At 53.2% G+C, this 18,463-nt stretch overlaps 1 protein-coding gene across 2 annotated transcripts; it reads right to left on the bottom strand.

Moving 5' to 3' along the window:
• Positions 1 to 1,793: 1,793 nt before the first annotated feature.
• Positions 1,794 to 12,074, bottom strand: Zdhhc22 (zinc finger DHHC-type palmitoyltransferase 22). Of its 2 annotated transcripts, XR_009226387.1 has the most exons (4): positions 11,619 to 12,074; positions 9,237 to 9,776; positions 3,995 to 4,342; positions 1,794 to 3,555 (listed from the first exon to the last, which is right to left on the bottom strand). XR_009226387.1 is itself a non-coding variant. In XM_058577801.1 (3 exons), exons 2-3 carry the CDS (start codon positions 9,760 to 9,762, stop codon positions 4,077 to 4,079), a joined length of 792 nt encoding a protein of 263 aa, XP_058433784.1. In that variant the 5' UTR covers positions 9,763 to 9,776; positions 11,619 to 12,074; the 3' UTR covers positions 1,794 to 4,076. The 2 variants fall into 2 exon arrangements, 1 of the variants encoding a protein (XP_058433784.1); XM_058577801.1 differs by having other exon boundaries at positions 1,794 to 4,342.
• Positions 12,075 to 18,463: the final 6,389 nt, after the last annotated feature.

Below are 18,463 nucleotides of genomic sequence, written 5' to 3'. Positions count from 1 at the left end.
TCATCCTTAGCCTAATCCAGCCCCAGGGCCTGGGCCCAAGCAGCGAGTGTCTCATCCAGCCTGGAGGGAGGGGTCAGGGGACCCCTGATTCCTACTGCTCAGGCAGATGGCTTGGGGGAGTCATAGAGAGTCATGCTGCCAAGTATGGCTTGCAGATGTCCCCTGAGCCACACGAAGTGGCCAAGTGTTTAGTTAAGAATGATACCATTGGCTGTCAATTGGTAAGTGCATTGGGTGGCTCTGAGCCCCAGAGTCATGATCCTCCCTCCACCCCAGTGCTCCTGACAGCCTGTCCTTGGGGGTCATCCTAATCCCTTGACTTAGCCTTCAGGGCCTCTTGGGCCTCTCCCCCACACTCCTCCAGTCCTGCCTCCTGCCTGAGAAGTGCCTCTGACACCCTCTCCCTTCTTAGGAGCCACACTCCTGCCCCCACCAGACTCCTGTTACATCTCACTCAGACAGAGCATATGGGCGCCGTCAGTGCCCAGCCTGCAGGCTCTCCCACTCTATCCTCCAACGCTCCGCTTGCTGAATTCTTGCCCTGATCCTGCTACTCCCTTGTTCGAAACCTTTGCTGGGTCCCCGCTGCCTGTCAAAATTGCCACAGATCCCTTAGCCTGGCTTAATAGGCCCTTTCTGCGAGGGTCCCCACTGCCAGTCTTCAGGCCCTCTCTGAGGTTCCCAGTGCTCTGGGGCTCCCAGCCTGTTCCCCCAACATGGAAAGCCCTCTTTGTCTTTCTCCATCTGCTGAGATCTTGTCCGGCCTTTCAGGCCCTGCACAAACAGAACCCCCTAGCCCAGTCCCAACTGTGTTCCTTCCCTCCTCTGAGCACTCCCAGGAACCAATCCCAGGGTGAGTGTCACCTGGAACACAGTTGTCTCAGCTGTTTCGTAGTCCCACAGGGTGCAGAGCATGGCCCTGGGCACAGGAGGGAGGGATAAATGGTGGGAAAGGCAGGTGTGGCGTCTTTCCTGGGAGTGCAGACAGCCCTGGGAGGCTCTGAGAATTAGCCACAGTTCCCTCTAGGGAACATCTGGGTGCTACCTCGCTTGTCTGTGAGTGTTCAGGCAATACAGACCATCACCATACGGGCCTGCGCTGAAGCTTCCACAGCCCAAAGAGAATCAGCTCTTTGCCATTGCAACTCCCACCCTTGCAGGGCTGCAGGCCTTTAGGATGCCCCCAAAACCATCCATTCACCTGTTCAGCCTAACCCCTGTCCCTGCCCGCCTCAACACCTTCCTAGCTGCTCCCGGGGCAGTAGCATAAGGTCTCCAGATGTCACAGGGGCTGTAGGGATGGAGGGCCTGGCCAGCTGGGATGGAAGAGCATCTGCACTGCCTTCCCCACTCTCCTCCCCACCTGCCCTCTGACAGAGGCAGGGGAGCGGGAAGAAGAGGAAGAGGGAAATTCTCAGGTAAAACGTCCTATCTCTGGTCTCTGTGGGTCCACAAACCCCAGCCCTGCAGGCCTGCAGTCAATCAGAACTAATTTTTTCCCTATTCACCAGCACAAAGCTGGCCCTGACTAGCCACAGCGGGCCCTGGTGGAGGACTGGAGCAGGGGCCTGGGTTAGCTGCAGGACTGAGTGAGCTGAGGTCCCTGGGGAGAATCAGGGGCTGCAGGGGTGGGTTACCTGGGGAATCTGGGCCTTGGATATTTACCAACTGGGATGAAAGCATTTTTAATATTTATTTAAAATCTTTGAACAGCTAATATGGCTGCATCCATGTAGCCTAGTCCTGCCAGCCCTGTCCCAACCACAGTGCCCACACAATCATATCAAATCCAATTTAAAACCACATATTTTATTGATGTTCTTCATCAACAAATGCAGGGCCATGTGCACAAGCGCTATTCAAGTCCCACACCTGGCAACCTCCCCACGGTCACCTCCACTGACCGGTGTTTCAGGAGTTGACCCCCCTGAGGGTCTCTTTTTGTCCTCTCTTGGAATGCCAGGCCCCGTGGTGCTGAGCCCCCAGGAGGTGGCACAGGGCACAGCTGGCTTCCAAGCTGGAGCTCCAGGGTGAATGAAATAAGTGATGAAAGAATGAATAAAGGCAGAAGAGAGCCAGGGTGGATTTTCCAGCCTCCCACCATCCCCGCCCCCTGCACCGCCTACGTATGGCCAGAACTGGGAACGCAGATGGCCCTGGTGACTTCTCCTTCAATGAAGCCTGGACTCCCCATTAGTCTGCCCTGCCACACCCCTTCCCTCAAAGTGGCCTGCCCTGATGACCACCAAAGATAGCAGAGTGACCATTTGTCAAAGGGTGGGAGTCAGTGTGCAGGGGGCAAGGAGTCCCTGACGGTAGGGATCTCATCGTCCTGTCCACCCCTGTATCACCAGAGCCTGACACTTGGCACATAGTTGGTGCTTGATAAATCCATGTTGGATAAATGTGTGAGGGGAACAATGAGTAAAGGCAGAGGGGAGAAGCACAGGCCGTCAACATTAGGACACAGCCCTCTAGGGGGCATGAAGGCGGGGCCTTGGTCAAGTCCTCTGAGCTCTGCTCAAGAATTCAGTGTTGCACAGCAGGGTTGCGTTCCTGTGGCCACCCACTGGACACTGCAGGGTATGGGCTTCAGTCTTCTGCCTGGATGGATATCAGGTTAGCCTTGGGACCCAGTCAAGTGGCAGCACTTGTGTTGCGCCCACTCCCTCATGTGTCCCAGGGGTCTGGTTCTCTGGGTCACAGAACGTGTAGCCGTGCCCCCATCCAGGGCTACTCAGCCAAGCAGGGAAGGTCTGGCAACTGGACCGTCATATTCTGGTCATCCGCATCCCCCAGTCTTCACTCCCCCAGGCTCCTCCCTCAGAGTTGGACATGACCTTCAGGCTTTTCTCTCCCCACAACGTACCTGACCCTGACACCCTTCTGGGTCTCCCTGTCCTCCATGGCCAGCCCTCTAAACTAGAAACATCCTGGTAGTCCTCACCACAGTGGCTGTATTGGGCCTCAAAAGTTTGCATCATGATTTTTCAGCCCTCTCCCCTGCCCACTTTCTCTCCATGAAAGCAAATAGCTCACAGACATCTCTGCAGCTGTGGCCTCTGGGCCCAGCAGTCACAAAGAGACTCTCCGAGTGGGAAGGGATTTCTTGCGAAAAAAATCCCTTGCACAGCATGTCTGACAGAGGCCTTCCTGGACCCCGCTAACCCTAACCCTGACCTCCAATGGCGGAGCTACTGCTTGCCCAGGTATCCATTCCAACATTGGCCATGCCAACATTGAAGCTTTAGCTGCTAGAATGTCCTTTATCCAGAACATAAATGAATGCATTAGCCCCTCCCTCCCCTAAGCATTCTTCCTCTAGGTTCATAAGAGCGAATCCCTCCTCTCTCTCTCTCTCTCTCTCTCTCTCTCTCTCTCTCTCACACACACACACACACACACACCCTACCCTTCTATTCAGGGATACAGGGCTGCACAGTCACATGCCTTCTTCATTCATTGGGTGGCTCCTCTTTCCCTCTTCTTTCTCTCCCAACATCTGGCAAAACCCCAGGGGCTGGGGGAGGGCCAGGCAGGGAGGCCATTTGGTTGCTGTTTCCAGAGAGAGAGAGCTTTGAGCCTTGGGTGTGGGCACCAAGCCACTGTGCTCTTCGTCCCCAGAGGGGGTGACACATGCCCACCCCTCCCAACTTCCCTGGCAGTTGGCAGAGGGGACTTGGCTGCTTCTCGCCCATGGTGATTTTAGACATTTGCCAGCTTCCAGGTCTTGGGGAGCCCCTTACCAGCAGCAAGAGTCACTCCCCACCCCCAAGGTGAGGGGGAGTTCCCCGCAGACAGAGTGAAGGCAGGAGAGGTGGTAGAGTGGGGTGCACCAGGCGCAGAGGGGAAGGAGGGCCCCGAGAAGGGGAACAGAAGCAGAGACATCTGGTGAGAAGCCCAGCAGTGCCCGGTGGCAGTTCTTCCTGCCATGGCCCACCAGCCAGCGCTGTCCCTAGGGGTTGAAGATCAGGGGCGGGTGCAAGGACCTTACCAGTTGGAGGTTGCGGTGGATCACGGGTAGAGACAGATGTCATGGTCTTATGTTCAGAGGGAGAGAACTGATGGAGTGTCTGCTATTTGTCCTGCTGCTTAGAGCTCTCGCTTCCGACATTGAACATGGGGACCAGCAGGCCCAGCAGCCACCTCTTTCCGAAGACTTCCTGCAAGTTCTTGCGCCAGGGTCGGGCCCTCACTGCCACCCCCTTCCGAGCCTGGTGGCGGGTCTGCCCCCGGAGGATCAACAGCAGCTGGTGGCAGCAGAAGCCGGCGCAGGCCAGGCCGATGGCAAACCAGAGGTAGAGCATGAGGATGACGAACATTTCAGAACCGAGGACAGCTCCTGCGGGGGAGGGGAGACGACAGAGCCGCTTTACACCCAGGCCACGCGCTTTCCGCGGGGAGGGAGCCAGGGAGATTAATGAGATTGCAACTACATTTTGTAGCTCTCGCCGCGCTGCAGCGAGCGACAGGAAGGATGAACTAGTTGCCCCAACTTTTCCTTATGTTGATGGCTCCTGAGGGAAGGGGAGAGAACTGGGCATCTGGGGGGGAGAAGGGAGAACAACTTGATAAGCTCAGAATGAGAACCCCCAGCTTCCCTGGGCAGTCTAGATGCTCTTACCGCCCCACCCCTCTTTTTCCTTTGAGGGGTAAGCTGAGGGCCCTTTAGGAACGGATGCCCGAAGCTGTCTAGACTGCTCTCTCCCTACAGGGCTGGGAACATTGTCCTGAAAGACTCGGGCAAGTGACAGCATGATGGAAAACAGGACCTAGTCATCAAAGGGGACAAGTCATGAGCTCAGCCCCAAAGGCAGGGAGCAGAGCGCGGACTTGGGAGAATAATGCAGTCATTAATAGCAGCAAGAGGACAGTGTGGTCATCTGAACACTCTGCTAAAGCTGTCCAATCCGTCAGAGCTTGCTAAAGCTGGAAGAGGTCCCCAAGGTCATCAGTTTGACCCCCTACAGTGGGGCAACACCTCCCCTCAGGCCCTCTAAACCAAGCACTTTCTATTACTGCTTGTAAACATCCACTTAGTAAGAGATCCCAGTCTTCCCTAGGGTTGGGGGTGGGTGGTCCACACTGGGCTTGGAGCTCCCATCTTGTGGACTCTCACAAGTTTTTGAACCTGTGCTGTGGTTTGTTCCTCTGCAAAATGGACATGATAGTAATGATTCCCAGGGTTGCAGGATTCAAGGAAATGATGTATGAAGGGGTCAGCCTTCTGGTTTACATGCAGCCCAGCACTCCCCTGCTGAAGGTCATTTCACAGAGAAGGTGATTACATCCCAAAAGGGTTCGAGTTTAATTCCTAAGGCCACCAAGCCTTTTCCACCTTTCCAGGACTTGGAATCCTCCCTAGGCTGCAACTTTGCGCAGATATAGTAAAGACACCTACCTTGACCTACCTGGCAGTCAGGATGGTGGGTCCAGTACAGAACTCAAAAGCCCTCCTTAGCCCTTTGCTCCCTAGAAGACAACTTCTTTGCCACCTTCTCCAGGGAGATTTTGGGTAGCAGCTCCAGGGAACACCTGTTCTACCCCTGTACCTCTCCCTCGTCTCTCCCCCGCCCTTCTACCAGCTCCCTTGTACAGGCTCACACCTTCCAAGGCCTCTCCAGGCTCTGATTTCCAGACTCCAGAGAATTGGGCTTTTGGTCCTTATCAGGTCTGAACAGTGTTGAACTTGGCAGCCAGGAAGAATGTGGGTCTGATTTGGGTTTTTTCATTAGCAGCCTTTTCTCCCCTCATCCCTTCGAACTTTGATTGCTTTTTTTTTTCTTTACAAAGTTGAAGACAAATTGGTCCAGCTTCCCAGGGGATAGAAAGCTCGCTCCAGCTGGCATTTAGAGCAGCCCCTCCACTGACATGGTGGCATCAGTGGGGCAGAGCTCACACGGAGCCATGCCATCTCCTGACCCACTTCTCCCTTGTCAGCACAGATGAGCTTGGACAGCCACGTGCAGGAGGGAGCACCCTGGGGGCCCTGACACCCTTTGGGCTTGAGGAATGCTGATGGGAAAAGATGGCCCTCAACTGGGATGGGAGAACATCAGAGCTGTCAAGCTCCGGCCTGCCTTGCATCTCAGCCCCAGGAACGAGCTTGGGCGGGTGGAAGCTGTTTTTCACCGGCTTTTTTTCTGGCACTAAAGCAAGGCATGAGGGAGAAACCTTGCCGCCTTCTCCTGGCCCCATGCAGCAGCTACAAAAGGCTATTCTGGGGACCTGCTTCCTTTCAAAGTGTTTGAAGGTCTCTAGCGTGACTGCTTCAGCTCCTCTCAACTATTTAATAATAGTTCCATTTCTTTTAGAAAATCATAGAGTTTTCCTAAAGGGCCTAAAAGGTCCCATTTTCTGATCTCTCCTATACCTGACTCCCACCAGCCATCTTCACAAACCATCACCCAATATATTCTTGAATACATTGGGGATAAGATGACACCTCCCTCCCAAATGGGGCTTATTCATCACGAAACAACAAAAGAGAAGCAGCCCCAGAGAGGCAGTGTGGTCTAGTGGAAAAGGTACAAGCTTTGGAGGCAACGGCTTGGAGTCCAAAGTTGTGTGGTTTTGAAGCAACTTCACCTGGCTGAGTGTTTTGTTCCTAAGCTTTAAAAATGACTTGATAATACCTACCTCACAGACTGTCATGATTGGATGAAATGAGATGTGCCTGGTGGATGACACATAATAGGTGCTCAACAAACATCAGTTCTCTTTCCTCTTTCTGGACTTTCTGGTGGCCCCTATCCACTAACATACTCATCCAAATGCCACAATGCATGCTGGATAGTGTCCTCCTCATTTTCCAGATGAGAATGAGGTTCAGAGGGGTGATGCAACTTGTACTGGTCCCACAAAGTCAAAAGAAACTTAAACTTAACTAGCTAGTCCTCTCTCTCTTTGACATTAGCTGAAGGTTAGCAGCCAACTTCAGTTCAGAAGACCCCTTCCACCTTTAGTTCTCAGGGCCCCCCACTCACAGCATCCTGTGCTTTGATGGCAAATCCAACTCAGGGCTGGGGACAGCTCAACTCCTGTTAACCAAGGTGTGCCTTTGACATTCCTGCCCTCCTCTCCTGAGCAGATGAGAGAGGGGTTGCTCTGGGAACTGGGGTAGAAAGGATGAGAAGAAGGAGATGGAACAGGGAAGTGTATGTGGAGTGGGGGAGGAGAGATGTAAGGTCAGCAAAGGAGGAAGACGAGATGGAGAGATGGACACGAGAACCTTAGCCTCCTTTCCTAGTGAGTGAATGGTGGGGAGGTGAAGGATAGTGGGACTCAGTAGCCTGATCAGGGACCTGGGACCCAAGGTGGACACTAACTGGCTCTGTCCTCCCAACAGATCAAAGCAAGAAGCCCTTCTTGCTTTCTCTCCTATCTCCTAAACCTAGCACATATGGACAGGCCTCAAGCCCAGATTTATCTCAAATCAAACCATTTCAAGATCCTCCTTCTGGAATCACCCATTTTTATGGTTGGTGAAACTACTTGGAAAAGGATGTGTAATCAGGTTCTTTGGCTTTCCTCATCTCCCCACCTGTCTGTGCTCACACTCCACCCCCCAACCCGCCCACCTACCCTCCCCCATCCTGGTTATTTCGGTCCTGGCAGCCTCCTTTGGCAGCACAGAAATCCAGAAGGCCCAAGACTCTGAGTTTTGGGCCCAGCTCAGTAACCAGTCCTCCAGGCATTCCCCTGGCTGGGTCCTCTCTGTTTTCACTGCCAATGTCATAGTAGTGCCATGCCTGGGAAGATCTGGGCTGCGGCCACAGAAGTCACTGAAATGATCATTTCCCCCAGAATGGATCAGAATTTTCTTTCTTTCTTTCTTTTTTTTGGTACCAGAGATTGAACTCAGAGGCACTCGACCACTGAGCCACATCCCCAGCCCTATTTAGCATTTTATCTAGAGACAGGGTCTCACTGAGTTGCCTAGCGCCTTGCCTCAGTGTTGCTGAGGCTGGCTTTGAACTCACGATCCTCCTGTCTCAGCCTCCTGAGCTGCTAGGTTTACAGGCATGCACCACCAAACCTGGCTAATAATACGGCCATCAGATTTGTTGTTATTGCTGCTGGGGACTGAAGTCAGGGCCTTGTGCATGCAAGGCAAACACTCTACCAACTGAGCTATATCCCCAGGCCCCCAGAGTGAACAGAATTTTAAAGAATGTCCAACCTAGGCCAATCCAGGTACTTCAAGATAATCTTAAGTTCTTAGTAGAAGTAGTGCCTTGTCACTCCCTGTTCCTGGAAGGTCAGTGTTTGGGAACATGTTCTATTTCCTGTGCTGCTGAGGGAGCCCTGGGCCAGAGATGTCTAGTTAGTTGTAGTGGTAAGACACTGGGCAGGCTACTTAGTCCCACCTAAGTCTTAGTTTTTTCATCTGAGAAATGGAGTTAACACCATACTCACATGCACAAACATATGCGTGTGCATGCTACCAATTATGGGAACCAAATTGGGCAGAGTCACACACCAGGGTGGGCAGGGAGTGGATGGAAATACAGTAGGGGCAAATTTCAAGTCTGCATAAAGTAATAAGAACTGCCACCAGGAGCTGAGTGCCCCAGGGCCTGGCTCCAGGAAGCACTACTTGAGGCATGCCATCCAAACTACAGTCTTTGCCAGGATGCCCAGTGGGGCACAAGTGTGAGGACCCACATACCTGGTTCCTCAGATTCTGCACCAGGCCCAAGCTCTGTAGTGTGGCTATGGAACCATTAAACATGGCTGCATCTCCAACCAGGGTGGCCCTCCTCTGAGCCCACCCACAGGCTGCAGCACAGTCTGGTGGGGCCCACAGAGTAGGCAGGAGGATGGGGCTTAGCTGGTGTCAAGTTCAACCTTATTGTGGTTGGTTGGTAGCACCTCTGGAGGGCAAAGTCCCCGAGCAGGACTGGGGTCCGACAGAGAAAGGTGATGAGTGTGTCTGGCACAGAGCAGGTGTACTGCCTGGATGTGACATTCCTGAGCAAGTGGATGGTGTGATGGTGAGGAAGGAGGGAGCCTGTCAGATAACAGCATGCCCAGTTAATTTGAATTTCAGATAGACCCCAGGACATTTTCTTAGTTCTGTCTCGTGCAAAATTGGGGCATAATGATACTAAAAATCATTTATCTGAAAAGTTAATTTAGCTGGGAATCCTGTGTTTTATTTGCTAAGTCTGGCATCCCCTAGAGTTGGGGTGAGGAGTCTTATCTGCTGAACTTGCCTGCCAAGGCCCACTCACCGGAGAAGAACTGGCTGATGGAAGTGGGCAGGAGCGTGAGGAAGGCCAGGGGATGGGCGAAAGAGATGGACAGGACAGCAGAGATGTAAGCCACTCCGGCCACCATGGAATAGAGGCAGGCAAGGGAGGTGTAGAGGCAGAACAGGACGAAGTTGCGCATGTTCCTGCTGCCGATGCAGTTGCCGGTGAAGAAACAGTGGTGGTCGTGCCGCAGCGTGACTCGGGCGCACACCCGGCAGAAGTGGGTGCTGGGTGGGGGGCACAGAGCCCTCTTGGACGAGGTACCCTGGCAGGCGTCCAGGTCGTCCGGGGAGTTCTGGATGACCAGGACATAATTGCCCAGGGCGTTGGCGGAGAGAAATAGGAAAAGCGCCCCGTGGAGCAGGGCAGGCGAGAAGAGAGGGGCAGCCGCGGGGTCCTCGCGCATGCTGGGCAGGAAGAGGAAGAGTTGCAGCACGAAGGTCACCAAGGAGATGCACAGAAAATAGGCGGGGGCCACGACGTTGAGCAGCCTCAGGGCCAGCATCCTCGATTACATTCCTAAGGAGCGCGGGATGAGAGAAAGACTGACTTACTGAGGTGGCCAGGGGGCGCCCTTGCGCGCTCCTAGCATCTCCCGTCGGAAGGGCTGCAAGCAAATCTACTCCCCCAACCCCAGTCCCGGGGGGGTATCCTTCTCCATTTCTCTAATCTAGGACCAAGCAAGCCAGAGATCACGAGACCACAGCGGGCTCCTGGGGCCAGGCCCTACCTCGGGGAGGCTGCTCCCTCGAGTTTTGAGTGACCTTAGGGCTCTGTCGCCACGGGGTCAGGCACAAGAAGGGAAGGGCTTTTTCGTAGTCTGTAGGGACCGTGGGGAGGAGAGGGCTAGGGCTGCGCGCCCCAGGGCAGTGGAAATGAGCCCAGGTTTGGGATTTTTGGTTCAGGCCTCCCCAGGAGAAGGCAGAGAGGATTTGAGGCCGGGGGACAGAGGGAACCATTTGACCTACAGGAAGTCCTCCTTCACTTCCCCTTCTTCCGCCCCCCCCCCCCCATCCTCACCTTGGGCAATACCCAGGGATCTCATTGGTTACCCAAGGCTCTTTGGAGGTATGTTTGTGTATGTGTGGGCCCGTGGCGGGGGGTGCGAGTGACGGTACGTGTGATCTATGTGCGCCTGGGTGTCTGTGTTTGTGTGTCTGTGTGTACACACACGCAATCACTGCTTCCTGGCTTTTTATTTAAAAATCGATTCAAACAATCGATACATTCACACGCGCACATACATTCACACGCGCTGGGTGGGTTGGGGGCGCAGCGGGAATACTTCTGCTTGTGAGTCCTTCCTGCCCAGCCCATCTCTCCGACTCTGGCTATTTGTTTGCAAAGAGCGTTTTCCTTTGAGGCGACGAAATTAAAATCCCCCCTTCGCGCCCGCCTCTCGCCCTTCTGGCGGGAGACACCCAAACAATCCCCACGGCGCCGAAACCCTTTCGATGCCAAGCCCTCCCTGAGCGGACGAGTAGATTCTCGTGTCCCTTTCCTGGGATGGACACCCCTCCACCCTGCCGGGCGCAGCTCCCACCACATCCCTGCCTCACGCCAGCCCCCGGACCCCCGGAGCCCGGGTTCCTGCTCAACTTCGGAAGCCACCGGGAAATAGCATTCTGCGCGCTGGAGAGAACTTTTCCGGGGGCTAAGGAATTGGACAGGAGGAGGCTCGAGAAAAGTTCTGGGAAGGCGGCTGCACCCAGGATGGATGGATGCCACGGGGCCTCGGTCCAGGCAGTCCCATCTGGATGGAGGGGACGGGTCACCTTGGAATCCTCTTTGCAGGTGATGGCGTCCCCCCTCCCCCGGGACCCGCGGCTGTGGTGGGCAAGCGCAGGCCTCTCTCCGCAGCTGGGTGCAGCGCCGGGCGCGCCTGAGCCTGGTTGCTGGGGCGCGGTACCGCCCCCAGCCGTGCGCCTCCGGAGGCTGCGGCGGCGCTGCCCACCCCGGAGAGCCCTGGGTCCGGGGCTCCAGCGAAGCAAGTGTCTTCCCCGCGCCAGTCGCCAGGGGGGCGCGGGAGCAGCCTCCAGATGTGCCGCGGCGCTGGGAACGCAAGGACAGGGGCTGGGGAGTGAGGGGCGCTCCGCAGGCGGCCGCAGCGCGGGAGAAGGGGCGGCCCAGGGCGCCCCAGCGGCCTGGGGTGCAGGGAGCTGTCCGCTCAGCCCTGGCGCCCGCCTCGCCCGCCTCGCCCGCCACGGAAGGCGGCACGGCGGAGCCCTGCCGAGGCAGGCAGCGCGGGAGGCTGCCGGCTTGTCGGCCACTGCCTTCCGGACGCCGGGGAAGCCGCCCCCCGCGCCACCGTCGCCACCGCCTCCGCCGCACCGCCGCAGAGGGGTGGGGAAATGAACTCACCGAGCTCTGGTCGCCGACAAGAGGAGCCCAGACGCCGGCTCGTGCCCGCCCAGAGGCTGCAAAGTTGTGGGCTCGGCCCGGCTGGCCCTCAGCCTTCTCACGCTTCGCTTCGGGGACTGGGCAGGTAGCGGGGCTGTGGGGAGGAGGGAGCGGGCAGCTGCCGTCCTCCCACTTGGGCGCCAGCGAGTGGGGGCCAGGAGGCGGCAGGGATGGCAGCTGGGCCCCCCGCCCCGCCCCCTCCCTCCTCTCCTGGGGGCGGTGCTCTGGCCACCGTCTCAGCATCGTGGACTTGCCCCCCTTCCTCCCCTCTTCTTGGTTCCCCTGGAGCGGGTTGGGGCGCCCTGCCTGACTTCAGCCGTGGTTGCAACTGGGAGATAGGAATTCATCCCTGATGTGGATGCTCCAGCCATCACCCAATCCTTCTCTCCTTCCTTCTTCCCGGCTATGACCAGAAGGGAACTTGGGGTGTTGATAGGCAGCTTACCAGGGCAACACCCAAGAAGTCAGCGTCATCTCCTCAGGAGGGCTGTGTACCAAGAGATTGCAAGGGGACCCCCGGCCTTTCGGCCTGGGTTTGAATATCCACCATTCACCGCTGTGTGATCCTAGATTCCAGGATCCTCATCTGGAGAATGGAGATGTGAGGATTAAACGGCAATAGATGTGAAAGCCCCTAAACAGAGCCTATCTAGGGGAAGCACTGTGTCTTGGACCACAGTCATGGTTAGTACCTCTCTGGATTTCCTGTGTACCAGGCACACAAGCTTTTAGCATAAGAGTCCTTCATCCGTCCTCTCAGTATGATCTGAGCAGCTGCATGAGCCCCATTCTGGGATGAGAAGGTTGGGATTCAGGAGCTAAGTCACTGCTCAAGGTCACACAGTAGGTGAGTGAACAGATTCTGGATTTGAACCCAGTTTTAGCACTGGTGTTGCTGCTCTCAGCCTCAACACAATCCAGCATCACCTTGGGACCCAGCAGCAGCTTTGATTTGGGGAACAGGAGGACAACAAGGGGGTTTATCCCACACAGAGCTCGAACCTGGAGCTGCTGCTTGGAGCCCCAGCCCCAACTCCCTGCTCTTTACCACCTTCCCCTTCTGGGACTCCAGTGTTCTCAGATGGGTACTGTGTGGCATCAAGAGGGTAGTGACACATGTGTGCCTAATGGGGGCGCGATCATAAAGAACACCTTAGAACACTGGATGGTGCAAGGACGTTGGTTGTTGGACTATGATGGCTCACTTGGGTGCCCAGCTCCACTCCTCTGCACCCAGGCCAACCTGATACATGTTGATTGCTTTCTCAACTCGTTGATTAAAATAAGAGCAATCCCTTGAAGTGAGGGCCATATGCCGATCGGCTCATCCTCTATTTTTGAATCATCAGACACTGTTTTCTCTGGATTGTATCAGCACACATAAAAATAAAAAGGGGGCCAGGAAACCTTTTCATGTTCTGAAAGGCTCTTACAGGCCAGTGGAAGAACAGCGTGCCAGGTGGTGGCCTCCGGGAATGGCCTCTGAGAATCCAGAAGCTCTGTGAGTTCCAGTGGCCACAGGACAGACATAAGGAAGCACAAGTGGCCTTTTTCCCTTCAGAGCAGCTTTGAGTGGCAGGCATGGCTGTCTGGCCCCTTTCACAAGTGCTGCCTGCATCTCGCACTGGCTTGGGAGGCAGAGGCACCTGGAGCGCTTGGTTTGGGCCATACTGATTGAAGATCTCCATTCCTTAAATACCTTGAGAGTCGGGTGGTATTTCTAATTTTATTTTGCACATGGGTGTGTGGTGGGAAGGTGTGTGTCTGAATTTGTGTGTGTGAGGGGAAGACAGAGAGAGAGAGAGGAGCTAAGCGAACGTGGGAAGATGTCAGTGGGGGAAGGGAACATTCAGGAGAGAGAAGATCCAGTCGTTCAAATACAAACGGATGAGGATAATTATTTATTTAGAAATATCGTTATCATCAGAAAAGGACATTCAAGCTGCAACTCTAGAGCTTGTGGTCCCTCAGCCCCCATTAAAGGAAGGAGCCAAATAGATTTCTAAAATGAGTGCTTATCTCGGACCAAATCAATAGGGAGGCCATCTGAAACTTCATTTTGATTCTGGCTCCAACAGAATTAAGCAGCTGAAGAAGGAGCATTTTATGGCCATGTGAACTCGAGCAAGTCATTTAACCCCTCTGCTGTCTGTATTCTCACCCATAAAAATGGGCTTAATGGTGTTGCATGGTGGCGATGGTGATGAAATGGAATAATGTCATTTATGTGCCCTGGGCTCAGCGGAAGATTGGACAGCGTTTGCGTCTCCCATCTCCCGTCTCTCTTCTGGGCTCTTTATCCGCAGGGCTGTCTTCTCTTTCCAACTCAGATGAAACCTCTGGCCTCTATTGGAAATATTTTGGAGTCTCCTCTGGTTTGCCCAGGGTTGACCTGAGTAAAAGCGTACCAGTGGATGAATCAGTACTGGTCTCTCTGATGGGAAAAGCTGTACCCTGAGGTCTTTGAAATGTCCCATGAGGCCTTATTTGCTATTGATCTTGCATCCTGCCACCCCCACCCTAACTACAGCCTCATTCTCCATTTACAGTGTCACAGGATAATTTATGAAGCACGTTCTCACCGCCCTTGTCGTATGTTCTCCTAGTTCAGCTGTGACTGAACCTGCAGATGGTCCCAAGAGGGCAGGGACACAGATCAGCATCTGATTGCTGCTGAGTACTTTCCTGGAGATATGTGCCATGCATTTTCTATTTCATGGTGTTGTCTGAATAAAACGAATTCCCTTCCAAGTGGCAACTCCGTTTTGCCACAAAATGTTGTATTCAAAGAAAGAAACTCCATGAGACAGCCAGCTTCTCCCACAGGTGAGGGACCAACCCTGTGTCTGTCAGGCCCCATGGTTCCCTAGATGTTTGGGAGAGGGCTGCAGGGCTTGGGTTCATCCTCATGCTCTTATTTCAGATAGAGGTGAATGATAGACTTGGTCTCAGGTTAATGGGTGCTCTGAAATTAAGAGGGTACTAGACGTCCTCAGACAGGATGCTCTTTGTGGCTAATAGCAAATCATCGCCAGGGGCAACCACAAAGTGCTCCCCCAAGTCTCTGAAGGCTTAATAAGGCGCCATCCCTGCCTGCCTGGATTTGGAAAACATATAAGGGCAGTTCATCATCTTAGCCCACTGAATACATGGAAATTGGATTATCACAGAATTTCTATTTGGAGGTGGTAATTTACTTTGCCAACTATGTCTTCATTTTAACAATAATTACATTACTTTGCAGGTTACAAAGTATCTTCACAAAATTAAAAATTCCATTCCATCAGTCTCTCAACAGGTCTGTAGCTAGCTGGGATTCAAAAATATTAAACCCATTTTTTCTTATGAGAAAACTGAGGTTTGGAGGTTTGTTACATGTCAATTTGAAAGCCTTGCCTATGTTGGATTTAAAATGCAAATCAATATGCAAAGATCTCATGGATATTTAGCCTTTCTGAACGTGACATCTGCATAAAGGAAGCAGGCATGTAACATTCCCCTAGAATAAAAGACCTGCTGATCTCTCTTTATCTAAAACTGCTCTGCTCTTCACCCTGTGTCCCATCTACTCTTCGATATTTGTCCCCAACACCACTTATCACCATCTGACACAGTGTATATTTATCTGCTTACCATTTGTCTCTCTTACTAGAATGCCAACTCTATGACAGCAGTATTTGGACTGTTCTTGTCACAGATGTATCCCCAGTGCCTATAACTGTGTCTGGAACATAGTAGGTGCTCAGTAAACACAGTAGGTATTGAACAAATGAACAGATGTACTAGGCAAAAGTGAACATATAAACCTGCAGCACATTGACCAAAAGCTCTCAAACACTCTGCTGTTTGTGGTGCTGAAAGGGAGTGTGAGGCTGGGTTCAGGAATGCTAAAAAGTCCCGAAGGTCACCCTGTGGGCGACAGGCAACCCCAGCAGTCTCTCTCATGGGGATGCACCAGGGTGGGAATCTTGGCTTAGCATGGACGACCCCTTTGCCATGCTCAGGCCATGGAAGAATGAATGCCATCTTTCCCCAGTTAGCCCTGGTTTCCAGGGATCTCTTAGGCCATCCTGGTAGGGATGCTAAAGCCTGCCGACCAGCCTGCAGCTTTGCAGCAAGATTAATTGGCTCTTTCATCTTAGAGAATGCGGGAGGTTGAGGAAAGGAAAAAGGGGTGGAGGGAGGGAGAGGAGGAGGGAGGGAGGGGACAGAGAGGAGAAATGGGAGGCGGTAAAAGAGGGCGCTTGCTGACCCATGGTGGTTTATGACTTCTTAAGAGGAAGCTCAGGAGGTGCAGGGTGGGGCGGGGGTGTCAGCTGTGGCTGTGGTGAGCCCAGCAACACCAAGTGTCCAGGATGGGGGGGATCCGGGCCAGAAGGGTGACATCTCAATTAGAGGAGGAGGGAGGGAAGACCAGGGGAGTGAGGTTACCACAGTGTCCTTGGCTTTTTAGAGACCTCTTGGATATGTTGCAGCCACAGAGCTGCAGGCAACACCGACTTCACACCCATGACCCCCGCCTCCATTCTACTCTACTTCCCCCTGTCCCAGAGAGACTGCTCTGGGCCCAGGAGAGAGGTGGTTTGTTATTATGAAAAAAAACAATAATAATAATAAGTTTTTGATGTCCGCTGACCCGGACTTGAGCCTCTGTATTCTCATTCACTTGCTATGTGACCTTGAGCAAGTTCCTTAGCCTCTCTGAGCCTCAAATTCCTTGTCCGTTAAATGGGATCTTTAGGTAATTTGCAAAGTTCATTATGAGTTTTAAGCGGCAAAGATTTCAGCTTGATGGATAGCACCTGCACCTTCCACCAGACTGTAGCCTCCACACTACTGCAATCCTACAGTCCCACTACCCCCACCTACCGCCCTCTGCTTATCTCAATTGCTTATTTGTTTGTTGATGGCGTCTTTCCATCTGTAAATATCTGTAGGCTGGTTTCTGCAGCCTGTACCCACATAGAGCCTGGCAGAGTGGGAGCTCAATAGATATTCAAATAAATAAATTATAAATAAATAATAAATTCCAACTCAATATCTGACCTTTAAAACACAGGCTCAGGAGAACAACAAGCAAATGGGATAAAACCAAAGATTCCTATTTCCTGATGCCTGTTATGTGCCAGGCCCATGGGGGCCCAGGTGCCTACACACAGGTTCTTTTATTTAATCCCAATAATTACTCCGCGTTGTGAAAGTCAGACTCTGCCCACTTTATATAGGCTCAGAGTAGTTAGGAGATTTGCTAAGTTTGCAGAGCTTGCTGGCAGCAGACATCAAGTCCAGGTCACTTAGCCAGGTGTGTAGCACTTGCCTGTAATCTCAGTTACTTGGGAGGCTGAGGCAGGAGGATCACAAGTTTCAGGCCAGTTACAGAAATTTAGTGAGACCTTGTCTCAAAAATAAAATAAAATAAAAAGGACTGGAAGTAGCTCAGTGGCAAATCGTTCCTGGGTTCAATCCCCAACAACAACAACAGAATCCAGGTCACTTGGTTCAAAGCCCAAACCTCACACAGCACAGCGCCGTGTCTCTCACACATCAGCCTTCACACTGATATAGAAATAGCTAACCTATTTCCTTATGGAGAGATAATATGGAATGCTGATGTTGACCTCTTACACTTCAGGGTGAATTAACCAGTGAGTGTCTTTCCCTGTGAAACAGTGCGAGAGAAGGGACTTTTTACTGGAGAGGAGGAAGAGCGGGATGGGATGGAGGGGCAGAGTTTAAAACAGCCTTACAGTAGGGGATGGAAGTGTAGATGGGACCAGAGGATGAAAAGGGAGTCCAAAAAAGAGAGTCCAGAGGGCCCAAATTGCCTACCTTCAGGTTTCAGCTCTACCAATCATTGTGTAATCTGGAAAAAAAAAAATAGTTGTCTTGGTGCATTTTCTGTTGCTATAACAAAATGCCTGAGACTTGAAAATCAATAAAGAAGAGAGGATCATTCAGCTCATGGTTCGGGAGACCAGGAAGTCCAAGAACCTGGTGCCGGCATCTGGTGAGGGCATCTTGCTGTACCATGATACATTGGAGGGCATCTCACGGTGACAGAGCTGACTTACAACCAAGCCACCTTTTTGGCAACCCGTGCATTACTCAATTTTTCATCTGTGACTAAAATACCTGACACAGACAACTTAGAGGAAGAAAAGTTTATTTGGGCTCATGTTTTCAGAGGTTCAATGCATGGCCGGCCAACTCCCTGGCTCTGGGCCTGAGGTGAGGCAGAACATCTGGGTGGAAGGGCATGGTGGAGGAAAGCTGCTCGGCTCCTGGCGGCCAGGAGGGGGAGCCAGAGAGAGAGAGAGAGAGAGAGAGAGAGAGAGAGAGAGAGAGAGAGAGAGAAAGGGGAGGGGCCAGGAATAAGACCGTCCCCCAGCCCCCCAGGGCATGTCCCCAGAGCCCTGCTTCCTCCGATCACGCCCCACCTGCCCACGGTTTCCACCTCCTCCCAGTGTCCATTCGAATTTTTGACCCATCAAATGCATTAATCCACTGATGCGGTCAGAGCCCTGGTGGTGGAATCACTTCCCCAAAGCCCCATCTCTGGACGATGCTGCGTCGGGGAACAAGGATCCCACACATGAGCTTTGGGGCGGGGCATTTCACATCCAAATCCTAACAGCCCACTAGTCCACAGGGGGATGGACCCATTCCTGAAGGTGGGACCCTCCTGACCCCGTCACCTCCCTAAGCCCCCACATCTCACCGAGGACCAAGTTTCCAACGTGTGGAATTTGGAAGACTATGGTACCAGGTGGTGTCTTTGGGTCTCAGTTTCCTGACTGGTGACACAG

Source organism: Marmota monax, unplaced genomic scaffold (genome assembly GCF_021218885.2).
Source record: "Marmota monax isolate L192 unplaced genomic scaffold, Marmota_monax_Labrador192_F-V1.1 WCK01_AAM20220418_F8-fsc00017, whole genome shotgun sequence".
NCBI lineage: Eukaryota > Metazoa > Chordata > Mammalia > Rodentia > Sciuridae > Marmota > Marmota monax.
The sequence above is the reverse complement of the archived record's forward strand: the minus strand, read 5'-3'. Positions and strand labels throughout refer to the sequence as shown.